General features: G+C 30.2%; 1 protein-coding gene across 11 annotated transcripts in view; it reads right to left on the bottom strand.

Annotated features, from left to right (window-relative positions):
* Nucleotides 1–27,225, bottom strand: part of LOC124534635 (small conductance calcium-activated potassium channel protein) — a 274,246-nt gene that overhangs the window by 96,010 nt on the left and 151,011 nt on the right. For 10 of the 11 annotated variants that reach the window (XM_047110581.1, XM_047110580.1, XM_047110583.1 and 7 more), the window contains exon 4: nt 14,431–14,463. The exons of the other annotated variant lie outside the window; for it this stretch is intronic. In XM_047110581.1, coding sequence (XP_046966537.1) covers nt 14,431–14,463 — 33 coding nt within the window. The remainder of the gene's footprint in view (nt 1–14,430; nt 14,464–27,225) is intronic. 11 annotated transcript variants of the gene reach the window in all.

Below are 27,225 nucleotides of genomic sequence, written 5' to 3'. Positions count from 1 at the left end.
AGGGAAATTTTGGCAAGTATCGTTGTGGTCTGCCAACTGTCTTAACCGCAAAAAACTCGGAAAACCCACTTCCTCATTTCCAGTTTAATTCCGTTTGTGGTCGAAATGTCCGTTCAATTGATTACAAATTTTATTCTGTTATCTGAAAATTCAGCTCATACGTTCTGAATGATTTTATTTTCTACTAGCTGTGCCCGCGACCTTATACGCCTTTGTATATAACAAACAAACGGACAAGCAAACAGACCGAAAAAAATTGTAAAAAAATGTTATTTTGGTATATGAACCGTGTATAAATACATATGCATTGAGTAAGAAAAGGCTATTTCAATATTACAAACAGATATTCCAATTTTATTATATGTATAGATAATGAAAACCAAAAAAACAACTAGCTTTACATTTTTTTTACGCACGCATATTGAGACGATATTTTTCTGGAATACAAGTCAATAAATAATACCAGGAAATGAACCTCACCGTGACAAGGTTATAACTCTCTTTCTGTTGTTAAGGAGGGGTTTGATATTAACCCAAGACAATGCTTTATTACGAGCTTGTGGATATACATTTGACAAAATTTCAACCAACGCAATTATGTAGATTTATCTTTATGTTTTCCTTACCGCTACGCCTGAGACGAATAAATTAAATTAGAACTATTTAATCATAAGATCCACATTTTATCCGATGAAGCATATCAGTGTGTAGTATTAAAAGTTCCTTTATAAAAAATCTGTTATAAATAAATTATAAAAAATCCATTTCAGTCGACTGCGCTATTTTCGCAAAAAGACTAATGGAGTCGACATGACAGCACTGCGGGCTAAATTGAACTTTGTATTCGACATTCAGTATTGACTTACACATTTATAACAAACTATAAACGTAGAAAGACAAGTCCGATACTTTTTGCTTTCCTAATCTCGGTATAAATTTATTTCCACATTATTTGTGATATTGCATATCAACATTAAGACCACGTACAGTCAGGTTAAGAAAAGTTCGTCATCTTAAGATCTATTTTCACGTGCTCAAAATGGGCGATCTGCTTTACCGATTGACATATCGCGTCGCGATGTCATAATCACTCACGTCTAGCAAAGAGTACTTTTGTGTAAATGTGGCCTTGACGGAGGTTCCTTATCCCATATACTGTTTTCTTGCCCCAAACTCCTCCATCCCGTATACGACGTTCTCCCTCCCAAAGTTCCTCCCCCTATTAATATTGAATGTTTGTTAATGTGTGTGTACCACACCACTACCACTTTGTAAATTTTTATGTAAATGTATTGAGCGTATTAAAATTAAGTTGTAAATATTTTTGTGATCGTTCTTATTTGTTATCTTAATAATATTGTAATATGTTTATCTAATTATTTATATATTATTGTATTGTTTTAGGTTATGGTTTAACAGAGAGTCTTATGCCGTTAAAATTAATTTAAGCCTGCAATCTCGACCGTACCGTTCAATCTCCATCGTGTCTTGTCTTCTCCATCGCACGTGACATTGGCGAAATAATCTGTGTTCTCTTGGCACAAATAAAAGCAATATTAAAAAAAGAGTACTTTGTAAGTTAAATTTTAAATGCAGTTGTTTAGTGTTTTAGTTTCAAAAGTGCTAAGATTTACGACTGGATAACGGAATGGATTTGAAAAGTGACGAAGGTTTTCTCACTCTGACTGTACTTCAAGTACACTCATCAAACATTCAAACGTCAAAATACTTCAGAGTATAGAAAAAGTTGATTTCAGCTATGAGTTGAAATCCCGGCACCACTGAATTTTTATATATTTTTTATAAATAATTCAAATCATGATGAGTTATGACGTAAAACATAGCCAGAAAACATATGTCTCGTCCGCCACATCTTAATGCCACACAACTAGCAGTTAAGCTGGGAGGGAAAACTACAAGTTGTTAAGACGTGAGGAGACCTTTACAGCTGTAATGGGATATGTAGATGAGGGTACATCACTTTACTATCTTTTAAACAACAACTACAAATAGTTGATTCAAGGCCCGAATATATTATGTTTTATAAATCGTATCGATAATAATAATTAATAAAAATCTATTGAATCTTAAAATTATTATAATTTTTATGACAATAATTATACCTAATACATTTACGTTAACAATATTACTTGTTTAAATACTATAGTCATAACATCTTATATTATTTTTAGTTCAAATATTTTAAATAATAATTATTATTTAACATAATTTATAATGTAGCATATGATTTTCACATCAATTAAATAAAATAACGTAGATACTCGTATAATTGACGGTTGCGATGCCAAAATTTAATAGACATAATTAAATTATAATGTAACTTTTAGTTTGTAAATAAGTAAAATAGGATTATTTATAGTTCTGTTATTATTAATTTATTTATTAATTGCAATTATTTTAAGACTTAAACCGTCAATTTACAATTAGTATATAATCGCAGTTTGTAATTTTACATTCGATGCTGACAAGCAGATAAATTCGCAATACACATAATTACTAATGTGATTTGAAATAAAAATTATATGCACGACTGTATTTTTTATTTCTTTCTGGCACACAAAATTAGACATTTGAAGGAAAGAGACGAAACATTGTGTGACGACACTATTATACAAGATCCATTCAGGGTTCATCAGTAACGGGACTAATGTATTTTTAAATCAAATAACGCACTCATTGATTATTATTGAATCATTTCAGTTACAAACAAGGTTGAATTAAAAACATCATTTTTAGTTATTTTGCTAATCGATAGATAACGACTAATACAAAGATAGGTATAATGACTACGTTAACTATAAAGTTGTAAGCGCAGTTGAGAGTATTTGTTGCTAGTTTACACAAAATTATTATAAGGTTACAGGGGTAACCATGCTATGATAATAAATGTGGTATTCACTTCTATGTGACTTAAGTCAAAACGATAGAGAAAATAGCTTCAATCAAACGTCACGCCATTAAGCTTTCATCACACCAAAAATTGAACATTTATCTCATAAAATAGATACGCAAATAGGCGTATGGATAGATGGAGTATCGGATGGTAAGTGGATCTTAAATTGCCAATGCTCCACTCAACTTGGGAAATATGTTGTTTGGTATTTTCTACCTTTACTTACACTGGCACACTGATCACCATCACACAAGCCATAATACAAAAGTACAAAGTATTGCGCAATAGAATTAAATACAATATGTGCGTGAGTGACCTTACCCAGGTGAGCTTGCACAAACTGATGTCAAAGTAAAGTAAACTAAAGTAACAACCTGTAAATGTCCCACTTCTGAGATAAGGCCTCCTCCTCCATTAAGGAGAGGGTTTGGAACATATTCCACCACGCTGTTATAATGCGGGTTGGTGGAATGCACATGTGGCAGAATTTCGATGAAATTAGACACATGCAAGTTTCCTCAAGATGTCTTCCTTCACCGCCTTGAACCCGCAATCATCAGTTAAGATGCACGCGTTCTTATTCGATGTTTTCTAAAACATCGTCCCGAACGTATGACTCTAACCGTATACTATCAAAGTAGGCCCTCAAATTATACCAAATATTCTACGTAATTACGAGAATAACATACTTTTTAACTTGACAAAAGGAAATAATTAGACTATCATCAATTTGTTTTGTTAGTTTCACTCAACTTTATTTCCTTTAATTATACCCCAAATATTTACTGAACTATTATTACAGAAACGTTTGCCCTGTTTTATAATACTACGCGTTGTCCTTGATAAAGGTTTTCGTCCGATAAGTTTCTGAGAGTATAAATAAGCATTAAAATTCGAATCCATAATCGGAACGCTAATAGACGGTTAAAAGCCGGGTATCCAATCTCGGTTATTCTGGTAGCTTTTAGCCTGGAATATTTAAAGACTCTTTATTTCGCTTTTAAAAAAGGTGCACGATACTGTCATAATATTTTTAAAATGTAATGGAGAGGTAAGAAGACGTTTTTAATGTTAACGTTTGGAATAATTTTTCATGATCATTATTTTTGAAACCGCAAGCTATCGCTCGATCGAGTGCCTTTAAAAATATGCTTTTTATTTATTTAAAATATAAAGGCAGTCTGGCATATGTGTAACCTGATGGTAAGTACCAATAGACATTACCACTACAAGAAATATTAACCATCCGCATACTGTCAACGCACCACCAACCTTAGAAACTAAGGTGACATATTCCTTGCGTTTTTAGTTATACTAAATTACTACCCCTTAAAACTACAAAACAACAATAATATCATTGTCATATAGCTGAAGAATATGTAGTACGTGATTAATTAGATGAACTAACAAAAATCTGTAACACTTAAAAAAAATCATCAAAAAAGTTAAGATTATCATTAAATACAATAAAATTGAACATATACTTTTATGTTGCATTCATAACACGGGTAATATCTAAGTTAATCTTATTTTTATTTAGTAGAAGCAAATTCCATTTAGAAAAGCATCTTTGGTCTCTTGAGGAAATAGGACTAATTATACTAAGAAGAAACAAATTGACATTAGTACATGAGATCATGAAATTATATCAGACATGTACAAGAACCGAGATGGCCTAGAGTTTATGGCATATGTGTTTTAACCGACGATTACAGGTTCATAGCCGAGCAGGCACCACTGAATATGTACGTGCTTAATGTGTATTCATAATTTGACTCGTTGTTATGGAACCATCGTGAGAAAACACGCATATGTCGGATGAAAATCTGCCATTTCATTTTGGAAATTATTCCATTAATTATTGTTCAGCATACGTCACTCGAAAAGCAGTGAAAGGTTTTTATTAAAACAAAACATGTTGTAAACTTCTGTTCAATTCAAATCCTACTCGTAAATCAAAATTATGAGACATTGGTATTTCTATGAAATATATACCTATTGTTAGTAGCATACAGTAGCAAAAGTTAGCAACTTGATAGGGATGATCTTTTTCTAGTAATATCGAATTGCCATCCTGTCTGATTACAAGATAGGAAATAAATGTATATCTTCGTGTACAAATATGAAATGATCTGAATTGATCAATGAATCACCTGCATTATTAAGTAATTGAAACTGGCTTCCGTCGCCAGAATGTAATCAAACCTGAAGAAAATTGTACTGACCCTAACGAAATAACTTCTTTACTTTATATCATTACTAAAAATTCTGATCACGTTAGTTATTTGGCTTAATATTTTCTATTTTTTAATATAACTAGAATTACAAAACACGTAGAAAATAATCATTTCAGGTTATTTGTCATGAGATAAGTTGGTTTGTTTCAAATTGTAGTAAAAAATACTTAAATTCATTAAGAACCAAATGTGTCTAGACGCTTTCAAAACCAGACAACAAAATAAAAAAAATGGTTTACACGAAACAACTACATTTACGTAAATGAGATAAAACATTCAGCATATATTAAAACAAGTGATATTCCTTATCTAAAAAGTTATTTCCAAGTTTATCGTATTAAAGAAATGTAAAGTCATTTACAAGGGAAAAACGATTTTCAGCCAATTGAAAAGGCGACACGTGTTAAAACGTCCCCATTTAAACGGCTGAAAACGATTTCAATTCCAATTCGAATTCGTAGCAAACACCACAACAAAATACAATGAACTTAACGTGGTTGCATCGAATATTTTCGCGGCAAGAGCTATCGACGCCCGGACGGGAAAGCGTTCGTTTTATTACACAAACCCCGCCCATGTGAAACGCTCATCCGCGATAAAACAAAAAATTACGACGATGTAATTACATGATTGAAAATCGACTCTATTACAAAGGCATTACATATTATTTTTCATTGACTGTCGTTAAGTTAAACTCATCGTAAACAGACTTAACTGTACAGAAGAAAAATGTAAATAAAAGCGATTGCATTAATAGTTAGGTTTTTCAGTTGGTTTAGCCATAACTTTTATTGTGACTAATGGCATTATATCATTTATTTTTACTTTCACAGTATTCGTTTTTGTTATTTGCATTTTCTAGAAATCTTCATTCTTTTTAAAAGATAAAATATTGTGAAACATTGTTAAAATAATGTCATGACTATTAGGGTTTCTGGGAAATCTTTACAGCGTAATGTGAGGCACACTAAATAATGATTCTGGGAAATTTTGATTTTAAGGGAATCATTCCAATATTGGACTAATCGGTGTGTAAAACTTTAATATTATTTAAAGTAATAGAGAACAAATGTGATACATATTTTTAGGACTAGACTTACGTGTCTCGCTAAAAATTCATAGATATAATATTTTCTTAACTGTCTGTGGGCGAAGCTGCGACGCGTGGCGCTCGTAAAATTATTTTATTACGACTTGCTAAATTCTCAGCTTCGCTCGATTTGATATTGGTTTATTTAACAATTTTTCAAAATATACTCCAAAAAATCTTATATTATAAGTTTCGTTCAATCGGGGCTCGTATCGCTTCTTTCATTTGATTGTTGGGGCAAGGGCACCGTGGCTGACACCGACTCCAAATATAACAATAATTTTAACTACGTGATATAATCGTTAATCGACTTTTAAGTAGTCTAATATTTTTCATTTAATTTAACTTAGGAAGACCCTAAAAAACATGTTGATTACGCAATTATTTTTATTACTTTTTCGTGCATATTCATTTGTTTTAAAATAGTGTTTTGTTTGAAGTCGGTTTTTCTTTTTAACCTATAAAGATTCGACTGAGTATCGCTAACGTGCTCCTCAGAATTGTTCCGTTCCCTTCAGTTCCGTTACTTTGTCATGGATCCTGTGCTCAGAACCTTACCAAACTTTCACCAAATTACCCTTGAAGTATATATTTTATAATAAAAAAAGAATTATCAAAATTCATTAACGTGATTTTCAGTTATTCACCTATTTGTCGCGCATATACATAATGCAAATTTAAGACTTATGTCGTTTTCATATGGATACCATCATCGGAAAAAAATAAAAAAAAATGGGACCCCACGGGAAGCACTACCTTTCAAACAAAAAAAAAATAAAAATCGGTCCACCCAGTGAAAAGTTATGAGGTAACAAACATAAAAAAAAAAATAAAGACGAATTGATAACCTCCACCTTTTGGAAGTCGGTTGAAAAGAAAGAGTAAATTCTCAACGTATCTCTGAATTACTATTTCAATAAGTTTTATTGAATTTAAATAATTAATAAATGTATATATATTATTAAATTAAATTTTGTAACGTCTACAGTTGTGCTCGTATATTATTATTTCCAGACAACGGCTTATTTTTATAAAACTGCTTTACGTTAAATTACATTAGAAACTGAAAACTTCTTTTATAGCAACAATAACTCACAGATAGATTTTTTTATGGAATGACATGAAATAAGAGAAAAAGACTCCACTCATCCTAAATAGCTAAAAGCTAATAATATAAATATATATGATATTCTTGATATCAATAAATAAGTATAAATAAATAAAATATCAATAAATAAAAATAGGCAAAGGGGCAATTAAGCCAATTAATGGTAAGTGGCTTACCATAAAAAATGGTTAAAATTCTTATGTTGCAACTAATTTGGGAACGTGTTACGTTTCTTTGTGTCTTTCACTTGGTGGTAGGGCTTTGTGCAAGTCCGTCTGGGTAGGTACCACCCACTCATCAGTTATTCTACCGTCAAATAACAGTACTCAGTATTGTTGTGTTCCGGTTTGAAGGGTGAGTAAGCCAGTGTAACTACAAAAGGGACATAACATCTTATTTCCCAAGGTTGGTGGCACATTGACGATGTAAGGAATAGTTAATATTTCTTACAGCTTCATCGTATATGGGTGATGGTGGCCACCATCAGGTGGCGTATATGCTCGTCCGCCAACCTATACCATAAAAATAACAATACATGCACTGATTTATTTACACTTTAAACTGGAATACAAAAATACTAAGTCAATCCTTAGCATAGTTGTGTCTTCTATTTCTCACAAAGCAGTAATTTACCAACTTCCATACCATGTTAAATATACTGGTTCAAGTTTGATCATCGTGGTTAATAATAATATTAATTCTTATGTGTTAAGATTTATATTATAAGTACTTACGTGCTCGATACGATATAATCTTGTACAATTATTTCAGTAATATGTATGACTGTAAGTTACAATCAAACTCAATTAGGCAAGCATCGTAAGATTTTGTTTTTGATTTGAATACATTATCATTTTATCATGGATTTTATCAATATAAATTTCAATATTATCATCAACATCGTCCTGCCCTTATCCCAATTTTATTCGGGGTCGACACATCAAGTTTTTTCCTTCCACACTTCTCTGTCTGACATCGTCTTACAAGAAATATAAATAATTACATAAGTTTCAATATATTATACTCATTGTATCATTATATTTTTTGCATATTTAAAGATTTATTAATAATTCAAATACTTTCAAAACGCTACGTCATCTCGTACCCGGGCGTGCTCGGAGGACTTGTAATACCGCACATTCTACGCATTTTTTAATATCTCCCAAGCAACAGTCTATTTGAAAAGGTTCAAAGAGAATGCGGTTTTATAAAAAATGCTTAAATATGTTGTCTGTTATGAAAAGGCTTAATTATGCGCGAATAAACGTTCTGTAAGTTTTTAAAGTGTTCATTAAAAGGTGTATATTTTGTAGATATTTATGGAATCACATCTATATTTTTACTGAGATTACTTTTACTATTATAGAGGTCAAGCAAACCATTTTATGCATGTTGTTTGCATTTCACTTGTTGAATTTTCTGTAAAATATTCAATATAATTTACATTAATACTAAACATAAATATTGTCAAATTTTAAAGGATTTAGTGTTTTTGAATTCCAAATATGTACTTGTTTCGTAAAATATGGTGGCAGAAGTTCTTATTTATTGGTATTAAGAATATAATATATATTATATGCTGTATTGAAATACTTATCATACAAATTACAATAGATAAATAAAAAAAACATACGTATAAAAATCGTGTCTGTTGTATGTAAGCCAACATAAATATTTGTGTTTATTTTAATTTTATTATTTATTTTAAAAGTGAATGCATAACTTAATATTCTGTGAATATTTCAAGAATCTACCTGAGCAAAAACGAGCGTTCATCACGTTCGTTGTATGGAAGCTCCCTTAAATATTTACTTTATTGTGTTTTTGCAAACAGAAAAACTCATTCCATGAGATTTTTTTTTATTGTCTGTTAATCAATTGTCTAGCTATCATGAGACGTAGCCTGGTGACAGATAGAGTAATGGACGGATACGGACAGCGGAGTTATAAGAACCTATTCCTACTAACGCACCCTAGTGCGTTTTCCGTTAGTGACCTCTTTGGGCACGGAACCCTAAAAAACAATAAAAAAACTTTTCTTCAAGATTCCTTCATCGCCAGGCACGAATTGCATTACAAGCTCATATCAATGCATTGCGTTCACGCTTTGTAACAACTGGACCACCTCTGCGTAGTTTGAGTCAATACATGTATTTGTTTAAGCTTACCTTTGTATGTGAATAAATATATGAACAGTACAACGAGAAGGTGTGATTACATAAATACTTAAAAAAAATATTTTCAAGTAATCACATCCTATTTACCCCTCCAATAAATCTTTGCAAGAAGTACCCGATTGTTCGAGGGGTCAAGATATAACCTGAGCATACATCACTAGAGAGCCTATCACTATATATAATTTAGTTATTTAGGTTTTGTCGCATTACCGTTTTCGTTTGGTTTTAGAAAAGTGACTATATTATATAATTTTAATTTTTTTATAGCAATGTTAGTCGTTCGAGCATCTCCTATTAACAAATGACAGATATTCAAATATTTAAAATTTTATTATCTTTACTAATATTATAAATGCAAAAGTTGTTGTTTCTTTGCTATCCTTTCACGGACAACCCCTGTGGAGTTCAGTAACTCAATTTGACGAAATTTAGTATGAAGTAAGGTCATAGGTCATATAACTATATATCATAATGTTGTCTTAGATTTTCGCGATTATTTCACCTTGAAATAAAACTAGTTTTAACGGATTTAAATTGCGTATATTACGCATGGTCACGAACGCTGTAAAGTGCTCGAAACGTCGGGATGATAAAAATAATTAATATACGCGATTTAAATCCGTTAAAACTAGTTTTATTTTAATTTTATCATTCTTAACACCTGACCAACCCCTAAAATGCGAGCGAACACCTAGCTAGAAATATATACTGAAAAATATAGAGCAGTCTTTGAAAACAAAGACAGATCTAACATAAAGTGACTTGATAGTATTGAACAAAATGTATCCTCAGATCATGTAATCTCTTGCATCGCAGACATTTATTTCCCCGAATGCAATTTTCTTGTCGGCGATTTTCAAGAACTTGAAACTATGACGACGCACTCTACAACTGTATAAAAGTTTTGGGAGAAACAATAATACGAATTTTACTTTAAGTCCTAAATCTAAGAATAGATTTAACTAAATTCCATTTAATTCGATTGTTTATTAATTTCTGTTTCGCTCTGGAATTAAAATTATACTTACTGTTAATCTGTATGATATTTATACACAACAGTGACAGAAGGAAACTTTGGTGACAAATTCACGGATATGTTGTACATATAATATATTAAACCGCGTGGTTAACGTCGGAGTACAATAGAGGCATCTCATATGGGATATAGACATCTGAATCCGCACGTGTTGTAAGCGCCGGCTGAGGGAAATGTGTTAAGCGCATCTATCAATATCAGCATTAAGCAAAAGCATTCCTGTTACTGCCACATTCGGTTGCTGACTGTAATGATCTGTCAATAGTATTTTATTGGCTTTAAATTTAATAACGTCGGATTTTGATTCATTGTATAAAGAATCTGAGAATGTGAAGAGAACCGAGATGGTCCAGTGGTTAGAACGCGTGCATCTTAACCGATGATTGCGGACTCAAACCCAGGGTACCACAATTGAACATTAATATGCTTAATTTGCGTTTATAATTCATCTCGTGATCGGCGGTAAAAATGCATGTGTCTAATTTCATAAAAAAATCTTCCATAGGTATGTTTATTCCAACAACCCGCATTGGAGAAGGCTTTATCCCAGCGCTGGGAAATTTACAGGGTGTTGTTGTTGTTGTATAAAGAAAAGCATTGGTTTGTTGGTATGTTCTTTTAAATCTTTTAAAACATAATATCATTCAAGATATAAAAGATAACTCATTTTAATTATATTTATAGTGTACATAAGTGTGACACAGAATTTAAGATCGATTATATTAACGACACATAATAACGTCATAATTATGTGTAATTAAAAAATATATTGTCAGTGTATTGTATTTGTAAAGTGTTATTATATTCAAATGTTGCAAGAATTTATATTCCTTGTTTCGGGCGATATTTTTATAAACCTTAAAATTATACGATTTGTTTCATTTAAAAGTCAACCGTTGTCTTTGAGTGTCAAAAAGAGGATGTACTCGACAGTGAAGCAGGAAAGAGTACTCTGTTTTTATCGCGGCTTATCCAACGAGGGCCAAAAAAATAATATATTTTTAAAGCGTTACCACCAACAGCGCTGGGGATTTACCAAACGATCGTTAGAAGTCATAAATTAACGAGAAGGTTTTTGAAATCTCGCCTGCCATATACATTACATACAACTACAATATGTACAATACTTTTAACTATAACTTATGTAAAGTAAGTTGTATTAACTTAATGTTGTAAGTAGTACTAAGAAAAAGTATAAATCGCATTGTATATGTAGCATGTGGCGTGACAAGGTGACACGTGAATAAATAATAAGAATAATAATAAACTCGCTAAAGGGCATAATTATAAATAAAACACACACAAACATATTGCACAAACACGCAAACATACGGCTGTAAATAAAATAAGCCTTAGTAATATGTAACTTTTAATTCGAATTTTCAAAAAAAAGTTCGACTGTATTACTTATTTATTTATAAATAATATAATGATTAAATAAAATCTGCATATTCCGTATTCAATAATCCATAAATGTCAAATGTCCATCGCGTCAGTCATTAAGACGTGAGCATATGTAAATCACGTCGAATAATTCCTTGTTTATTTTTACTGGACGAAATATTTTATCAGAATCATTTTCGTGTATTTATTTGATATGATTTTATGCTAATGGTGCACAAATTAAAAATTGTAATATTTATTGATATGATATATAATTAGGATATGTTTATGTATTGTTTGAACAAATGCAATAAACTAAGTTTTCGAATATTACGAATATGGTCCAATTTTGTATTCCACGCAAATTCCTAGACCTTAACCTATGGTAAATAAAATTAGTAAAACAATTTATTTTATTGAGATTGTATTAAAAAAGTTTGCATGGATAAATCTTTTTATAAATAGGTCAATGATTTATTTTATTTGGTTAAAAATTTAGGCGTACTATTATATGGTTAAAAAAACCATTTAGATCTTTAAGTGTATATTAATAAAAATGAGATCGAATACAATTTCCTTGTTTTTTCAAGACGTTAAGGCGGGCGCTGTCGTAAAAGCAGTGTGCGAATGCCTTTATGTTACGTAACATTCGACTATTGGGAATCGATGTCGTTGGCGTGCTATAGTCTCGACGATGGTAGCTTCACTAGCGCAAACGAATAATTAATCGGTCAACCGCCAACGTTCCACTTTCCAGAAAATTGGGCTACGTATTTTTTTCATTAGGTTTCCTCTCGTGATTAAAGATATATTACTTAATACGCTAATTTGAAACGAAGTTCGTCTTTTTATATCGAAATAAAATTCTAATAAATTAAATTTTGACTTAAACAATAATTTAAAAAGAACTATAATAATTTTCAAAAGAAAACAAAAGATAAGTTGTCTCGTGGATATTATTATTTTTTTAAATTAACAGAAGCAACAAGCACACTATCTGGTAAGTAGTGGTCACCACTACACATAGACACTGGTGCTGTAGGAAATATTGACCATTCCTTACATTGCCAATACACCACCAGCCTAGGGAAATAAGATGTTATGTCCCTTGTATCAATACACTGAGTCATTCACACTTCAAGCCAGAACACAACAATTCTAAGTAGAGCTGTTTGGAGGTACTAAACGATCGGCTTAGTTTTTAATTTTCATTTTAATATTTAAAAACATCACGTTTCCGAACGTGACACGTTTTTATATAACAAGAATCTGTAATCCTGTTTTCTATATTAAGGACAGGGTAACACCTGATTTGAAGCCAAACAAAGTTAAGAATAGTCAATATTGTTAAGACATATTCCAAGTTATGAATAATATTCAATAAGAACTAGATATGGAAATGCCATAAAAATAATTTAATTATTAGGTATCGGTATTAGGAAGATATTAGAATCATAACAGTACATCTAGGTAGTAATCAATAGCCACGTATAAAGTACGTCTTATTGAATTCCTACAAGATTTTGTTTACCAAGTATTTTAATTTCAAATATGAAGATACGTTTTAATTTGTACTGTAAGTTAAGAGCATTCCGATCGTCACTATCGTCACTATGTGTCACTAACCTTAAAAACAAAGATATCATCTCCTTAACGTCTGGTAAAATCTATCCCCTTATCCCTTATAGCCTTGAAACCGGAACGACAATATAATACTACCAAGTTTCGCTATGTAGCGTTAATATAGTACCAAGATGGACTTGCAACAAGCCCTCGTGCCAAGTATTCCATTTGGTTTATTTCTGCCTCAATTTACAGAAAAATTAAAATAAAAAATGCATGTAAGAAACACAAGTCCGACAACTTGAAAGGTAACGCGTGGGCGAACAGTAATTGTGATGCTTTCAACGGAACTGAAATGGATTTGAGTAAATGTTTTAGTAATTTACAAACACGTTTACAGTTAGTTCCTGATACTTTCTGTTGAAATTATTTTCAAGTTTATATGAATCAAAACTTCCGTGATATGAATAGTCCTATTAAATAAATTTAAATAGAACTCTTCATTTATATTTTAATTTGAATCGTAAAAAAGCAATAAATTAATAATATTTAGTTTGAAACAGAATTAATATAAATAAATATATATGTTCAGTAACGAATTTAAAAAATGATTTAGCTTCATATTCAATGAGATGAGATGAGAACATATAATACGCGCTTAACTGAAACTGTATAAACTAAAACCTTTTCCGAAACGAAATATATTTAGAAATAAGTTTAATGTATATTGATCGTTTTTTATGTAGACTTAATACGTAATGAAATGTAATGTAATGTAAGCAATATCTCAGCTAATACCTAAAGCCATATTACAAATATTATAAATTTAAAATTAGAAACTGCTCCAAGGAGGTTTATTCATAAAACTAAAAACAAAATTAATACGACAGCAATATAAATTACATAAGTTGATCTAGTTTACCTGCATCACCTGGTTCCGAGATCCCGTACAGGCCTAAAACAAATTTTAAAGTTTTCTTTTATATGTTACGCCGATCGATATTTAATTTTCCTTTCATATCGCAAGCGGTAGAATATTTTAATAAGAAAGCAAACATAAAAGCGTTGAAAACGACACCGTTCAATCTTTTCATTAAAAACTCATATTTTATGATAGATTTATTAAAGCATCATATTAAAATATCAATAGATAATAAAAAAGAGTTTCTTCTTCTTGAATCACTGATTCATTATTCTAAAGAACTCATTAAATGCTAATTCCGATTCAATGAAATTGGCGGTGGAATTAATCTCTTCACGTTTATTTCGTAACTCAATAATCCTTTTAAAAGTAGTAGATTATTTTAAATTTCAATGTAAAATTATGTAAATATACTAAGTTTTAAACTCATTAATGATATCTGCCTTATCGATTTCAGTCACGAGAACCATGCTTCACAAAACTATTCAATCACTCAAGTAACTCAATACTTGCATTAGCACTTGTTGCGTAACAATGCGCCTGTTTCTGTGCAGCCACAAAGACTCTTTATTTCTTGAGAGTCATAATATGATGAGACAGTGTATATAATACAACCAAAGAGAGATTAAACTCAGAAGCAACGGTCACATGCTTTCCGAGACAAGGAAGTAGCAGAACCAATACCCGATCTATTGCTAATAAGTTTATTAATATATTTATCGACCCCAATATCAGTATAAAAAGCCTTAAAAATACATATTACATCTATGTACATACATATAACAAAATATTTGACATAACAAAAACAGCTGTGATGACTAAGTGCAGTCTCTACTTGCTACGTAAAACTCCATGCTTGTATGAGTGAGTTCTATAAAAAATTTTTCTTGAGGATATTATTATTGTAGCTTTATCATATTATCGTATGTTTTTGTTCATTTTGAATAGTATGCATAAACGGGAAAAAACAACATATTCGATAAACTTTAATCGAAATTATAATATATTTTCAAATCGAAGCTAGTAAATCAAGCAAAAACCAATTTCAACTTACGTATTACTTTGACGAAAAGAAAACTTTGAAAACGATAGCGTAATGTTATTCTTTGAAACTGCTTTCGAAGCCTCAGCATTTTTTGGCTACCGACCAGCGTGAACATGGTCTTTTTGAAAAAAAAAACTAAAACGCAGACTTTAGTAGTAGTTGAATTTATATGTTAAAAAAAAATCTCGGTAATTTTACTAAATATCGCAGTAATAAAATTCATATCATGATTATGTGTTCGTGTTTACATAAATAAATAATTCTGAGTTATAAATGAAATATACCAATATTGATAATACATAATATATTTATAACATCTGGATATTTATAAGAATCATAACATGTTTATCATAGATTAATCTATGATATTCCTATTAGTTAAGGAAATAAGTTAGATAAACACTGATATTTTTCTTTCACATATCAGAAAAAACATTGTAAATTTAAAAACAGAACATGTCTTTTAGTTGTATTTGTGTGTCATAACAACACATATAAACGTAACTTATGCAAATTTATATAAATACATTCACTGCGATGGGGCAAAAGATACATGATCACCAGTAAGAATTATTAATCATTCCTTACATTACCAAAGCGCCACCAATCATGGGAGCTCAAATATTATAGCCCTTGTGCCTGTAATTGCTCAACTGCCCTCCAAACTGGAATACAACGATACTGAGTATTATAGCTTCGCAATAAAATTTAGATGACTGGTTGGTGCGCAAAACCCTACCACCCAGTAAATAATGTACTAAGTACAGTACAATATCATTGCAAATGAAACATTGATCAAAATCAATTTAACTCATTTGACGCAAATCTAAATAGTAATTGGTCAGTATACAGCGAAGACACAATAGTGACCAATGAGCGTTCAGTATTTATTCACGTTATTAATCTGACCAATCCAATGAATTAAATATATGAATTTTATAAATATGCATAAAACAAAATGTTAACTTATGAATCATTTGTAACACCTTTTGACAGGAAGTGTTTTCCCATTCATGCATACACTGGCGTAAGGCCAAGAAGCGACAATAGAGACGGATTTTATCATATTCTCTCTAAGTGCATACATGACTGCGTTTTAAACTTTTACATTTAAACACGAACGTTTTATTCGCGCATTTACATACTTCACGTGACACTATCATCAAAATTTAAACGACATATTTTACGCAATTTAAATACAAAAATAAATCGAGATTTATTTATTTATTCATGACTAACTGTGTTCGCGAGTTCGTGAGCATTTTAGCTTAACCCTAAATCTATAATAAACGTAGCCTAAGTTAATGCTTATTACATAAGATATCTGCCATTGAAAGTCCCGCTAAAATTGGAATAAACAGACAGACAGATAAACACAAATTGTCAATAAAGTTTATTTGATAAATGTACCATGTACATAGGCATTAAGTAAAAAACCAATAATTTTAATAATACAAACAGACACTCCATATCAGAAAATTTTAAGATATGTATAGATAATATATTAAATCAATATTATTATTGATATTAACTCACTTATTCTATGTTTTATATAGGTATGTATTTTCAATAAAACAATAATATCGAAGAAAACACTCAGGTCCTTCAGTTAGATACATATTAGCACAGACGCATCGATCATTATGATTGTTTTCCAAGTAATTTACTCGGCTCTAAAGTACTAAGTGTGTTTTCACTCGGAGCGGTAACGTATACTTGCTTGTTTTAGTGAGATAACTTTTTACATAATAATAATTCTAAATATGTTTGAAATCTGTGTAAAGACTTTGAATCTTCTTTTATCATAAATTTAACGTTACAGACTTCTGTATGTAGTATTTTTCATTCCATTACCTGCTAAACCTACTGTTATTAATTGTTAGATGTTAGATTACAGTTACTTTGTGTACTGTACCAATATATTCTTCCCTGCGAGTATTTTTTTCTAATATACGAGGTAGGCGGACAGGCAAGTGGGCTAAACCATTAACAATTCCTTACATCGCCCGTCCGTTGCCTAGCATTGGGAACTAAGATACTACTTCCCTTGTGCCTGCATTTACACTAAATCACTAACCCTTCAAACCAGAGCAGTACCATTCTGATGAACTTGCACAAAGCGATCCACATTCGTCGGCTACAAATATTTAAGCTTGAATGGTGGATAATTAAGGATGGATTGAGATTAATGAGGAGACAATTCTATTTACCCGCATTGGGACAACGTAATAGATTATTGATATCTTTTAGTACATTACTATTTATTAAAATACTAATTTTATTGTCGCCCGCTACGCTCGCGTTTCAGGGGTTAGTTATCAAATGTTAGGCCAAAAAAGAAGCCTGTGTTGTTCTTGGATTTCAAGTTTCCTTCACACTAAATTTCATCACATTCGGTACATTTGTTTGGTCGCGAAAGAGCGAGACAAACGGACAGATAGAGTTACTTACACATGTATAATATTATTAATATAGACGTATAGATCTTTAGGTATTAAGAAATGTAAATGAATAGTTAATAATTTAAAGGTAGTAAATTTTACACTTATAATTTAATACTGAGTTTGCTATCGTTGAAAAAAAAAAGCTCCCTTTATGTTGCAATACTGAATTAAAGAACATCCATACACTCGTCATAACTCACAACTCCATTGTTGGTAATAAAGTTTTATATCAAAACACAGACTTGTATTATTTAATAAAATATGTGCTGTCACGCTTCGCTGTCTCGAGAATGAGCGTTTTGATGAAAGTGTTTTAGCGACCTAGTTCTTCTTGTAAGGTATTTAAAAGGATTTTTTTCTATTTTAAATTACGAAGTATTTCAGAACCAGACTTATGTTTTGTATATTACTTTGTTTAATGATCACTGGTTTTTGAAGGGTCACTAGTTTTTTTAGTTACATTTTACTTTATTTTCAACTAACATGTAAGTTTAGACTACAGGAATTATTTAAAAAGCATTCGACAACCATTGTCAAATCATAATTTATTTTTAAAAATGAGTACAAATTTTGTTAAATAAATTTATTAAAAAAGCTACATAAAGTGTTATGAAATTTCGTTGTAATTCTCTTAAACTTCAATTTCAGGTTAAGAAATCGACGCATGGATCTATAATATCTTCAAAATGAAATGAAAATATTTTTCTGCGATGTATTTGAACCAAAACTTAACACTTATAACATTTTCAATTATATTTAATAACTTTGAAACAGAGCTGCAAATACGTGAATGAAAAGTTTATTGCACCACAGTAAACAGAAGAAAATATAAAAATTAAAATTGACGTGGCCATTTTGTTTTATTACTTCGTTCATCATTTTGGTATTCTAGTTGATGCACTTGATTCACACATGCAATTTAAAATCATATAGAATAAAATACATTTTAAAAAATTATAGAGATACATACTTCAAATTAAACGCAATCCAAATTTATCAAAAGTCAAAACTACCAAATTAGATACATATCTATAGGTATTATCTTGAAGATAGGAGACATCATAAATTTGCTTTATGACTTAGGTATGTGAAAGGTCAGGATTTATGTGGGTAATTTTTTTGTGTCCAATTTCATAATTAGTATTCAAACATTGCAAGCTATTGGTACTATTCTTGATACTGCTTAAATTCGTTTTAGAGAAATACTTTGATATGAAAATTTTTCTTCTCGTCTTGCTTCGGGTCAACGCCAATTCTTTTCTGCAGACTTGTAAATGCTGAATGTTTATTCGACTAGAACTTATAACGAGACTGATGCATTGATGATATTGGAATTCTATTCCATTCCATTTGGTGGTAAATAATTCCTAAACATTATTTTACATAGTCATTATATTAACTTGTTAATAAATATGGTGTTTGAATAAACGTGTATTAAATATTATTTTGTATATAAATGTAGTTTTTAGAAAGCAAAATGAATAATTTATTAAATAAAACAATAAACAGACAGATCTAGAGAAAGAGTGTAACAAACAAACATAATGTTAATTTTTTTATACAACAGTATAAATAAACCAATCAATTTTATAAATCAGTATAAAATCGATTCGATAGTATTAATAAACCCCTACCTAATTGTTGCAAAGTTTGTATTTCTATCTTTCAAGTTTTTACTACTTATTTATTTTATTTTAAATCGACAGAAAACAAATTTGATTCTTAACAAAGTTAGTTAGAAATGAGACGTTAATGGAATGGTGCGGCTCAGATGGACAGTTTTATAGGAATTTCTTGTTTATTACTGCAAATTTCAAATTACATTTTAAAAGTAATCTAATATTTCAAATTTGGAAACCTTCAGAGTCGTTTCACTTCCATATTAATTAAAGAACAAACATAAATAAAATTTTAACAAAAAGAAAAACCGACTTCAAACAAAACAATATTTTAAAACAAATGAATATGCACGAAAAAGTAATAAAAATAATTGCGTATTCAACATATTTTTTAGAGTCTTCCTAAGTTAAATGAAATGAAAAATATTAGACTACTTAAAAGTCGATTAACGATTATATCATGTAGTTATAGATATTGGTATATTTGGAGCCGGTGTCAGCCACGGTGCCCTTGCCCCAACAATCAAAAGAAAGAAGCGATACGAGCCCCTTGATTGATCCAGTATATTATTGTGTAAAAGGTCATTTGTAAAAAACATATTTGTCAAAGTATTCTCGTATTGTTTTTTGATAGATATACTGTAGGGTTTTATTGGCTGACACCGACTCCAAATATAACAATAATTATAACTACATGATATAATCGTTAATCGACTTTTAAGTAGTCTAATATTTTTCATTTCATTTAACTTAGGAAGACTCTAAAAAATATGTTGAATACGCAATTATTTTTATTACTTTTTCGTGCATATTCATTTGTTTTAAAATATTGTTTTGTTTGAAGTCGGTTTTTCTTTTTGTTAAAATTTTATTTATTTTTTGATTTTAAGTGAAGCTGATGTTGACTAACTAATTTTTTTTAATATGGATAGATTAAACGTTCCGTTTATATGAGTCAGAAACTACTTCGAGGACAATTTCAAAGGAAACTTGCGAATAAAGCAAAAATAGACTTTCGAAAATGCGGATTTAATACGTCACGCGGCGTAAACTACAAGGATCCCTCGAAAGAGCTGTAATCGAACTCAGCAAAAAAACTTTGAAAAAGATCAACTATATTTCGTACATCATATGACATCACATCACATACACAAAATTTGATTAAAGATAGTAAGAAATTCTGCCCCATATCGCACCCTAACCGCGAGCCGTATAGGAGTTCCATCACTACATAGTATAAAACAAAGTCGCTTTCTCTGTCCCTATATCTTTAAATCTACGCAACGGATTTTGATGCGGTTTTTTTTAAAAGATAGTGTGATTCAAGGGGAAGGTTTGTGTATATAAAACATGAACAATATCGTAAAGAAACACTGATAATTTTAGAAGTTTGCGATGTGATGTCGTATATAAACAAATTCTGTAGTATATTTAGTATCAGTATTGCACCCGTGCGAAGCCGGGGTGGGTAGCTAGTTGATTATAATATTCGACTATGATAATTACATAAACATAATCACATTACGGAAGGTGACTCAAATATCCAAATAACCTATAAATAAAAGATTCGACCGAGTATCGCTAACGTGCTCCTCAGAATTGTTCCGTTCCCTTCCGTTCCGTTACTTTGTCATGGATCCTGTGCTCAGAACCTTACCAAACTTTCACCAAATTACCCTTGAAGTATATATTTTATAATAAAAAAAGAATTATCAAAATTGGTTAACGTGATTTTCAGTTATTCACCTATTTGTCGCGCATATACATAATGCAAATTTAAGACTTATGTCGTTTTCACATGGATACCATCATCGGAAAAAAAAATAAAAAAAATGGGACCCCACGGGAAGCACTACCTTTCAAACAAAAAAAAAATTATCAAAATCGGTCCACCCAGTGAAAAGTTATGAGGTAACAAACATAAAAAAAAAAAAAAAAAAAAAAAAAAAAAAAAAAAAAAAAATACAGACGAATTGATAACCTCCTCCTTTTGGAAGTCGGTTGAAAAACAAAATAATATTTATATTTACTAATTATTTAATTATTATCTGATTACCAAAATCATACGTTTCATTTTCAATTAAATTGTATGAACATTAATTTCTTACGTAACTATATTTTATTCTTTTTACTTCAACTTCAAAATTAAATTGATATAGTTGTTAAGAACATAAATGGAAGAGATATCTGAGTAGTTTACCTTTTCACCTAACGTTGTTAGCACAAAGGAGTGCCTGTCAGGCTTAACAGATTTCAGACCCTTTTTCAAATTAATATTTGTTTTAAAACAATGTATATAAATAGACTTAGAACATTGAATTTCAATATTTAGTTTTGAATATTGGTAAAATGAAGGTCTATTTATCCCATACTTTATATTTCTAAGTTTAAAAAACAATTTGCTACAGAAACTTCTTTAATTTGTTGGTTGTTTATGAACAGAATTTTAAATTGTTGTCAAGTCATGCAAGTTTCCTGACGATGTTTTCCTTAACCGCTGAACACGAGATGAATTATAAACACAAATTAAGCACATGAAAATTAATCAATGCTTGTCTGGGTTTCAGCCTGCAATCATTGCTTAATAAGGACTCATTCTAACCATAAGGCCATCCGGCCGTTATTTTTTAAGAGCTATCAGTATTTTCAATTATTTTTTTTCTAGCTTACCTATTAATATACTTCATTTTACTGTAGTAACTCAAACAATAATTTCTTTGAGTTACTACAGTAAAATGAAAATCAGAAAATTTTAGCTTACAGAAACATAGTCGAATCTATGTAATTAAAATGACATATTAATTTTTAATTTTACTTAAATTTTAAAATTACAACCTTATTTAACGAAATTATACCAGACCGTTAAGTTTCTTATCAAATTAATTATTATTAATAGCAAGTCAAGTATCAAGGTTACCTTTCAACAAAGAAAGTCTGTAAAGTGGAGCTAAGTATTGAATCACCGTCTCGATAACATTAAAGTTTAAGAATACGTGCTACCCTGCTGTTTTACACAGATCATTAACTTATTATAACAGGTATGCGAATTTGCAGAATAATAATTAACCCACATATGCTTAGACTTTTTTGGCACTGACTTTAATATATAATTTATACATGAGCTTATATTTGATGCTAAAAACTTAAGGTAGGTTCGTAATTGTCTCATTTTGTAGATTTGAGTTCTGACATTATTTTTTGTTTCAGATGCTTTAACCATAAAGGCTGGAACTGTTATATTAATATTGTTGTATTAAATTAATTTCCAATACTTGCCTTAAGATTAATCGTCATGTAAAAAAAAATTGTTTCGAAATATTTTTATTTGGCATTGTTATATTTTATTTGGCATAATAATATAACCAACAATAAATGTGTGGGCATAATTTTAGCTAATTAGTGCAAGTTGTTTAAAATTTTGTATATGTTTGATTATGGATGTTGATATTATCTCTTTATATTTATATTAGGTAACCTACAAAGCTGTTTAATTAAAGAACGTTATTATAGTTATAATTTAGTCAGTAATCGATTTGTTTCAACCAAATTTGATGTTGGTCCCTGCAGGGAAGGAGAGTTAATCCCTGATGAAATGATTATTCAAAAGATTGACGTGAAAGATAAAATTGACACTATCTCTGAGGACTTGAATATCGCTTATGCGGTCGGAATTTTGGTCACAAATCTTCAAACGATGTATCAGAATACTGACTGACACTAAAGCGGTATTTATAAGACGTTCACCTCGCATCATAAAATAATTTAACATATATATTGTAAGCAAATATTTGACACTCGTTTTTTGATTTGATCATAAAATATGCTTTAAGTACCATAATAATTGTAGTTAAAGTCGCATATCAAAAACCCCTCGTTCGTTACAGTTTACACTACATAATGGCTATAAATACATTTCATAATGACAAACCTTGATTTTGTCTTTCATACTTTACCATTTATTTAATTTCTTTATTAGTAAACAAAATATATTACAACTTGAAATTTAAAGAAATAAAACTTCACAAAAATATCAGTAAAGCGGTAGATGAAAAAAATAAACTACTTAAAGTAATAATAACCATAAATGCTAAACGTAAGCTAAGAAGTGCCGATCTAACGTTAATAATAGAATAATATTTATATAATATAATAATATTTATATTAAACGAAGTCGCTTGCTGTTTCTCGCAGCTTTCTTAAAAGACAGAGGTGATAAAGAAGGTTTTATATACAATAGATATTTTGTATAAAATAACAAAAATATGACGGTGTTTACTTCAAAATAAATGTTTTGGTACGCTTACATGGTTAATGCTTGTTAAGCATTCTTTATTAATTATTTAAAAACAGTGTACTAGAAAATATTAGGTCTTGAAAAGCATGTATCTATCTCTTACTAACTATTTTTATCAATTAAAAAATATTAATAAAATTGTTTTTTATTTATTTAGGCAATCAAACATCAGGATTCATTTAAATGTCTAAGTTACCTTGGTAAAATTCATTCGGATTAAAATTGTCCTTTAAAACAAACTGCGGACCAAGTGGTACTGCAAACTTTCGACTTTGGCAATAAAAAATATCTAAATTAGAACCTATAGGCTGTGGACACACTTTGACCTATATTACGCAATACAAATATTAATATATTTTTTAAATGTTGAAAAAGAGTAACTACTGAGTTTCTTGCATGTTCGTCTCGGTAAAATCTACCTTCCGAAACCGTGGTAGCTTCACTTAATTGTAAAATGACGATTCAAAAATACTTGTTAAAACCTACTTGAATAAAGTTAATTTTGATTGTGATTCATAATTATCATTTACGACATCCTTATATAAACAAGGAAATAAATAAAAACCCATTAAAGATTTTCTTTCTAAGCGCACTTCTCATTTTCATTATTAATAAATTGTATTCGTGCAAAGTCGGGCTAGGTCGCTGGTATTACATATAATGTGTTTACTTTGCAATATGTAATTTCTTAATACATAATACATTAGAATGAGATCGTAAATAACCACGGTGAAATTCCTTCGAATAGATTAGATCAAGAGAGCGACTGAAATTTTGTCTTCTTTTCTAAAACAGCCATAAAAAAGCCTGTAAATTTCCCATGGGCTATAGCCCTTCTCCCTTTGAGGAGTCTGTCTATATGTACGTACGCTTTTTGTCTCTGTGAAAACACACTGATAGTTTATTAATCATAGTATTTCGAACTTCGTATATTAGAATATCGTCAAATAGTATTTTTAAGTTTAAATCATTTTTATAAGAGACTTCAAAATAGACGAACTATGTGTTTATATACACATATTTTTTAATTATTTGTTTGTAGCATATTTTATAACATTTTACTGTTATACGCATATAGATAATATCGTTCTATTGTTGTTATTATAATAGTTATATTAATAACAATAAAACTATCACATATAGGAATAATGTGGTAATTTCTATGGAACCTCGCGCACGTTTTCATGTTAATTAGCGTGATAATGTTGTTATGTTCAATAAATTACTTGCACGAACTACTACTATTAATTATTATTTGTTACAATTATGTTATACGCTGTGCTTAATGAGGTTCATTGAACTTATTATTTATGTCGAACTGCTCTATCTTTGATTTAAATTATTATTATTGTTTAGTAGTAATAAGGAAGCGGAGCTAACTAATGGCAGTAAGATTGTTTGCTCTCACCTCTAGCTAAAGTTTTTCTTTTCATACAATATAAATAGGTGAACGCGCAAATGACCACGTGATGTTTAGTTGTCACGGTGGATAATTTGTGTTGTAAGAAATATTATCCATTCCTTACATCATACTGGTGCACCAACGACCTAGTTCAAATTGGAATACATTTATAGCAGGTATTACTTTTTGAAGGTAAAAAATCTAATAAATGGATAGCCCACCCAGACGGGTATGCATAAAGCTCTACCACACAGTAAAATTAAGATGTTTTGTTCGACATGACACGTACAGTCGTCAGCCTCGTATTATTCATTACATTTAGTTTTTTTATGATGATTATAAGAGTCAATTGTCCGTCACAAGACTGACAACTGACTCTTATAATTGAAACACCGTTGTAAATGTTAATGAAATTTGTTAGTACATTTATTGTTAAATCGGTTTTATTTATCCATAAGCTACAATGGCAAAATAATTGCACAATATTTCGTTTTAGTATTTAGACATTAAATACGCTTAAAGGATTCAGTACATTTAGTTGGTATTATGTAAGTAGACATTTTAATCTTACAGGAGAAAAACGACGTAAACGTCAGAGTGTGATTTGCATTATTGATTATAATCGTATATAAAATTAATTGGATATACGTATCAAAACAGCGCGTAAACACAGTAAACCAGTTCGTTGTCAAAATTTCACGAGTGAAATACGAAGTGATTTATTACAGAATCGCACTGCAGATACAAGTGTTTTAACAGTCCCGCGGGAAATATGAGATTGTCGTAATAAAAAATAAATTCTGCAGCCATAGCGAATTTCATTAAAATATGTAAAATGGTTACTATGAAGTGAAAGACGGACCATTTTAAAAGTGTTTTATTTTCTAATGCAGCTCCTTTACAGTCTAGCCTAAAAAAAACCAAAAGTATTTTCTTCCATACTCTCATCTTTTTCACACACCAGGGAAAGAAAGTAAGATCACATATAAGAAAAAATTTAAAGCAAAGCTTTGTTACTGAAAACTCTTTTAGCGTAAGATGTTCATCGATAATATACACTAAAAGCAAAATGTGATACCTCAAGGAGCTTCATACTTTCAGGATGAACCTATTTTTTCCCATCCTTTTTAATAGTTTTGGTAGAATTGATATACGTTTTAGAAAGTGGATAACAAGGAATAAAGTATAAAAAAAATATTTAACTGTTATCTAAATTTAAGGAAATATTATAATAATCAATGATGTTCTAGTAAACAGATATGTCATTAACGCGCAAAAAGTGAAGACTAGAAAACGTCCTAATTGGGACGTTTGGGTTTAGTCGTTTTCATCATAATTATGCCAGTAATGCGTTATAATACATCATAATTATGTAGTAATACGTTTTGCGTAATTAAAACATCTAGTTATCCCTTTTACTTATTGTTTTTATCAAGATATCCTTTTTACTTGTAACGAAATGTAAAATAAACAGTCCCCGGCGCGGCACACTTTTTTCTGTTGTTTAGTATGGGTATAACATATCTGTTTATTAGAATGTCATTGATAATAATATAAATGTATAAAATAACATTATGTAATCTTAAAGAGGTCACGCATTAAATTATAATTTTGGTTTGGAAAATATCATCTAACTGCTATATTTGACTTACGTCTTTGAAAGCAGTGCAGAAATATTGTATGAATTTTTTTTAGTGAAACCTATGGACACATAGTGTTATGTACATAGCTTTAAGTCCATAACACTTTTACCTTTTCTAATACACGTATATGTGTATGAAAAAATACATGCTATATTTGAGCTCAAGTTTAAAAGTTTAAGCGGAACAAAGTAACTAGAAGTTACAAGTAAAATGTACGCTTATATTTCCTGAAAGCATCAGTGGTTTTATGTAAACTAAAACTTAGTTTACTTTTTTTTATATTAACAATTTTCACTCGATATTACATTCTATTTACTTTACCTTCCTTATGATACTTTTCTATACAAT

The sequence above is a fragment of the Vanessa cardui genome, chromosome 13 (assembly GCF_905220365.1).
Source record: "Vanessa cardui chromosome 13, ilVanCard2.1, whole genome shotgun sequence".
In the NCBI taxonomy this organism is placed as follows: Eukaryota; Metazoa; Arthropoda; class Insecta; order Lepidoptera; family Nymphalidae; genus Vanessa; species Vanessa cardui.
The sequence above is the reverse complement of the archived record's forward strand: the minus strand, read 5'-3'. Positions and strand labels throughout refer to the sequence as shown.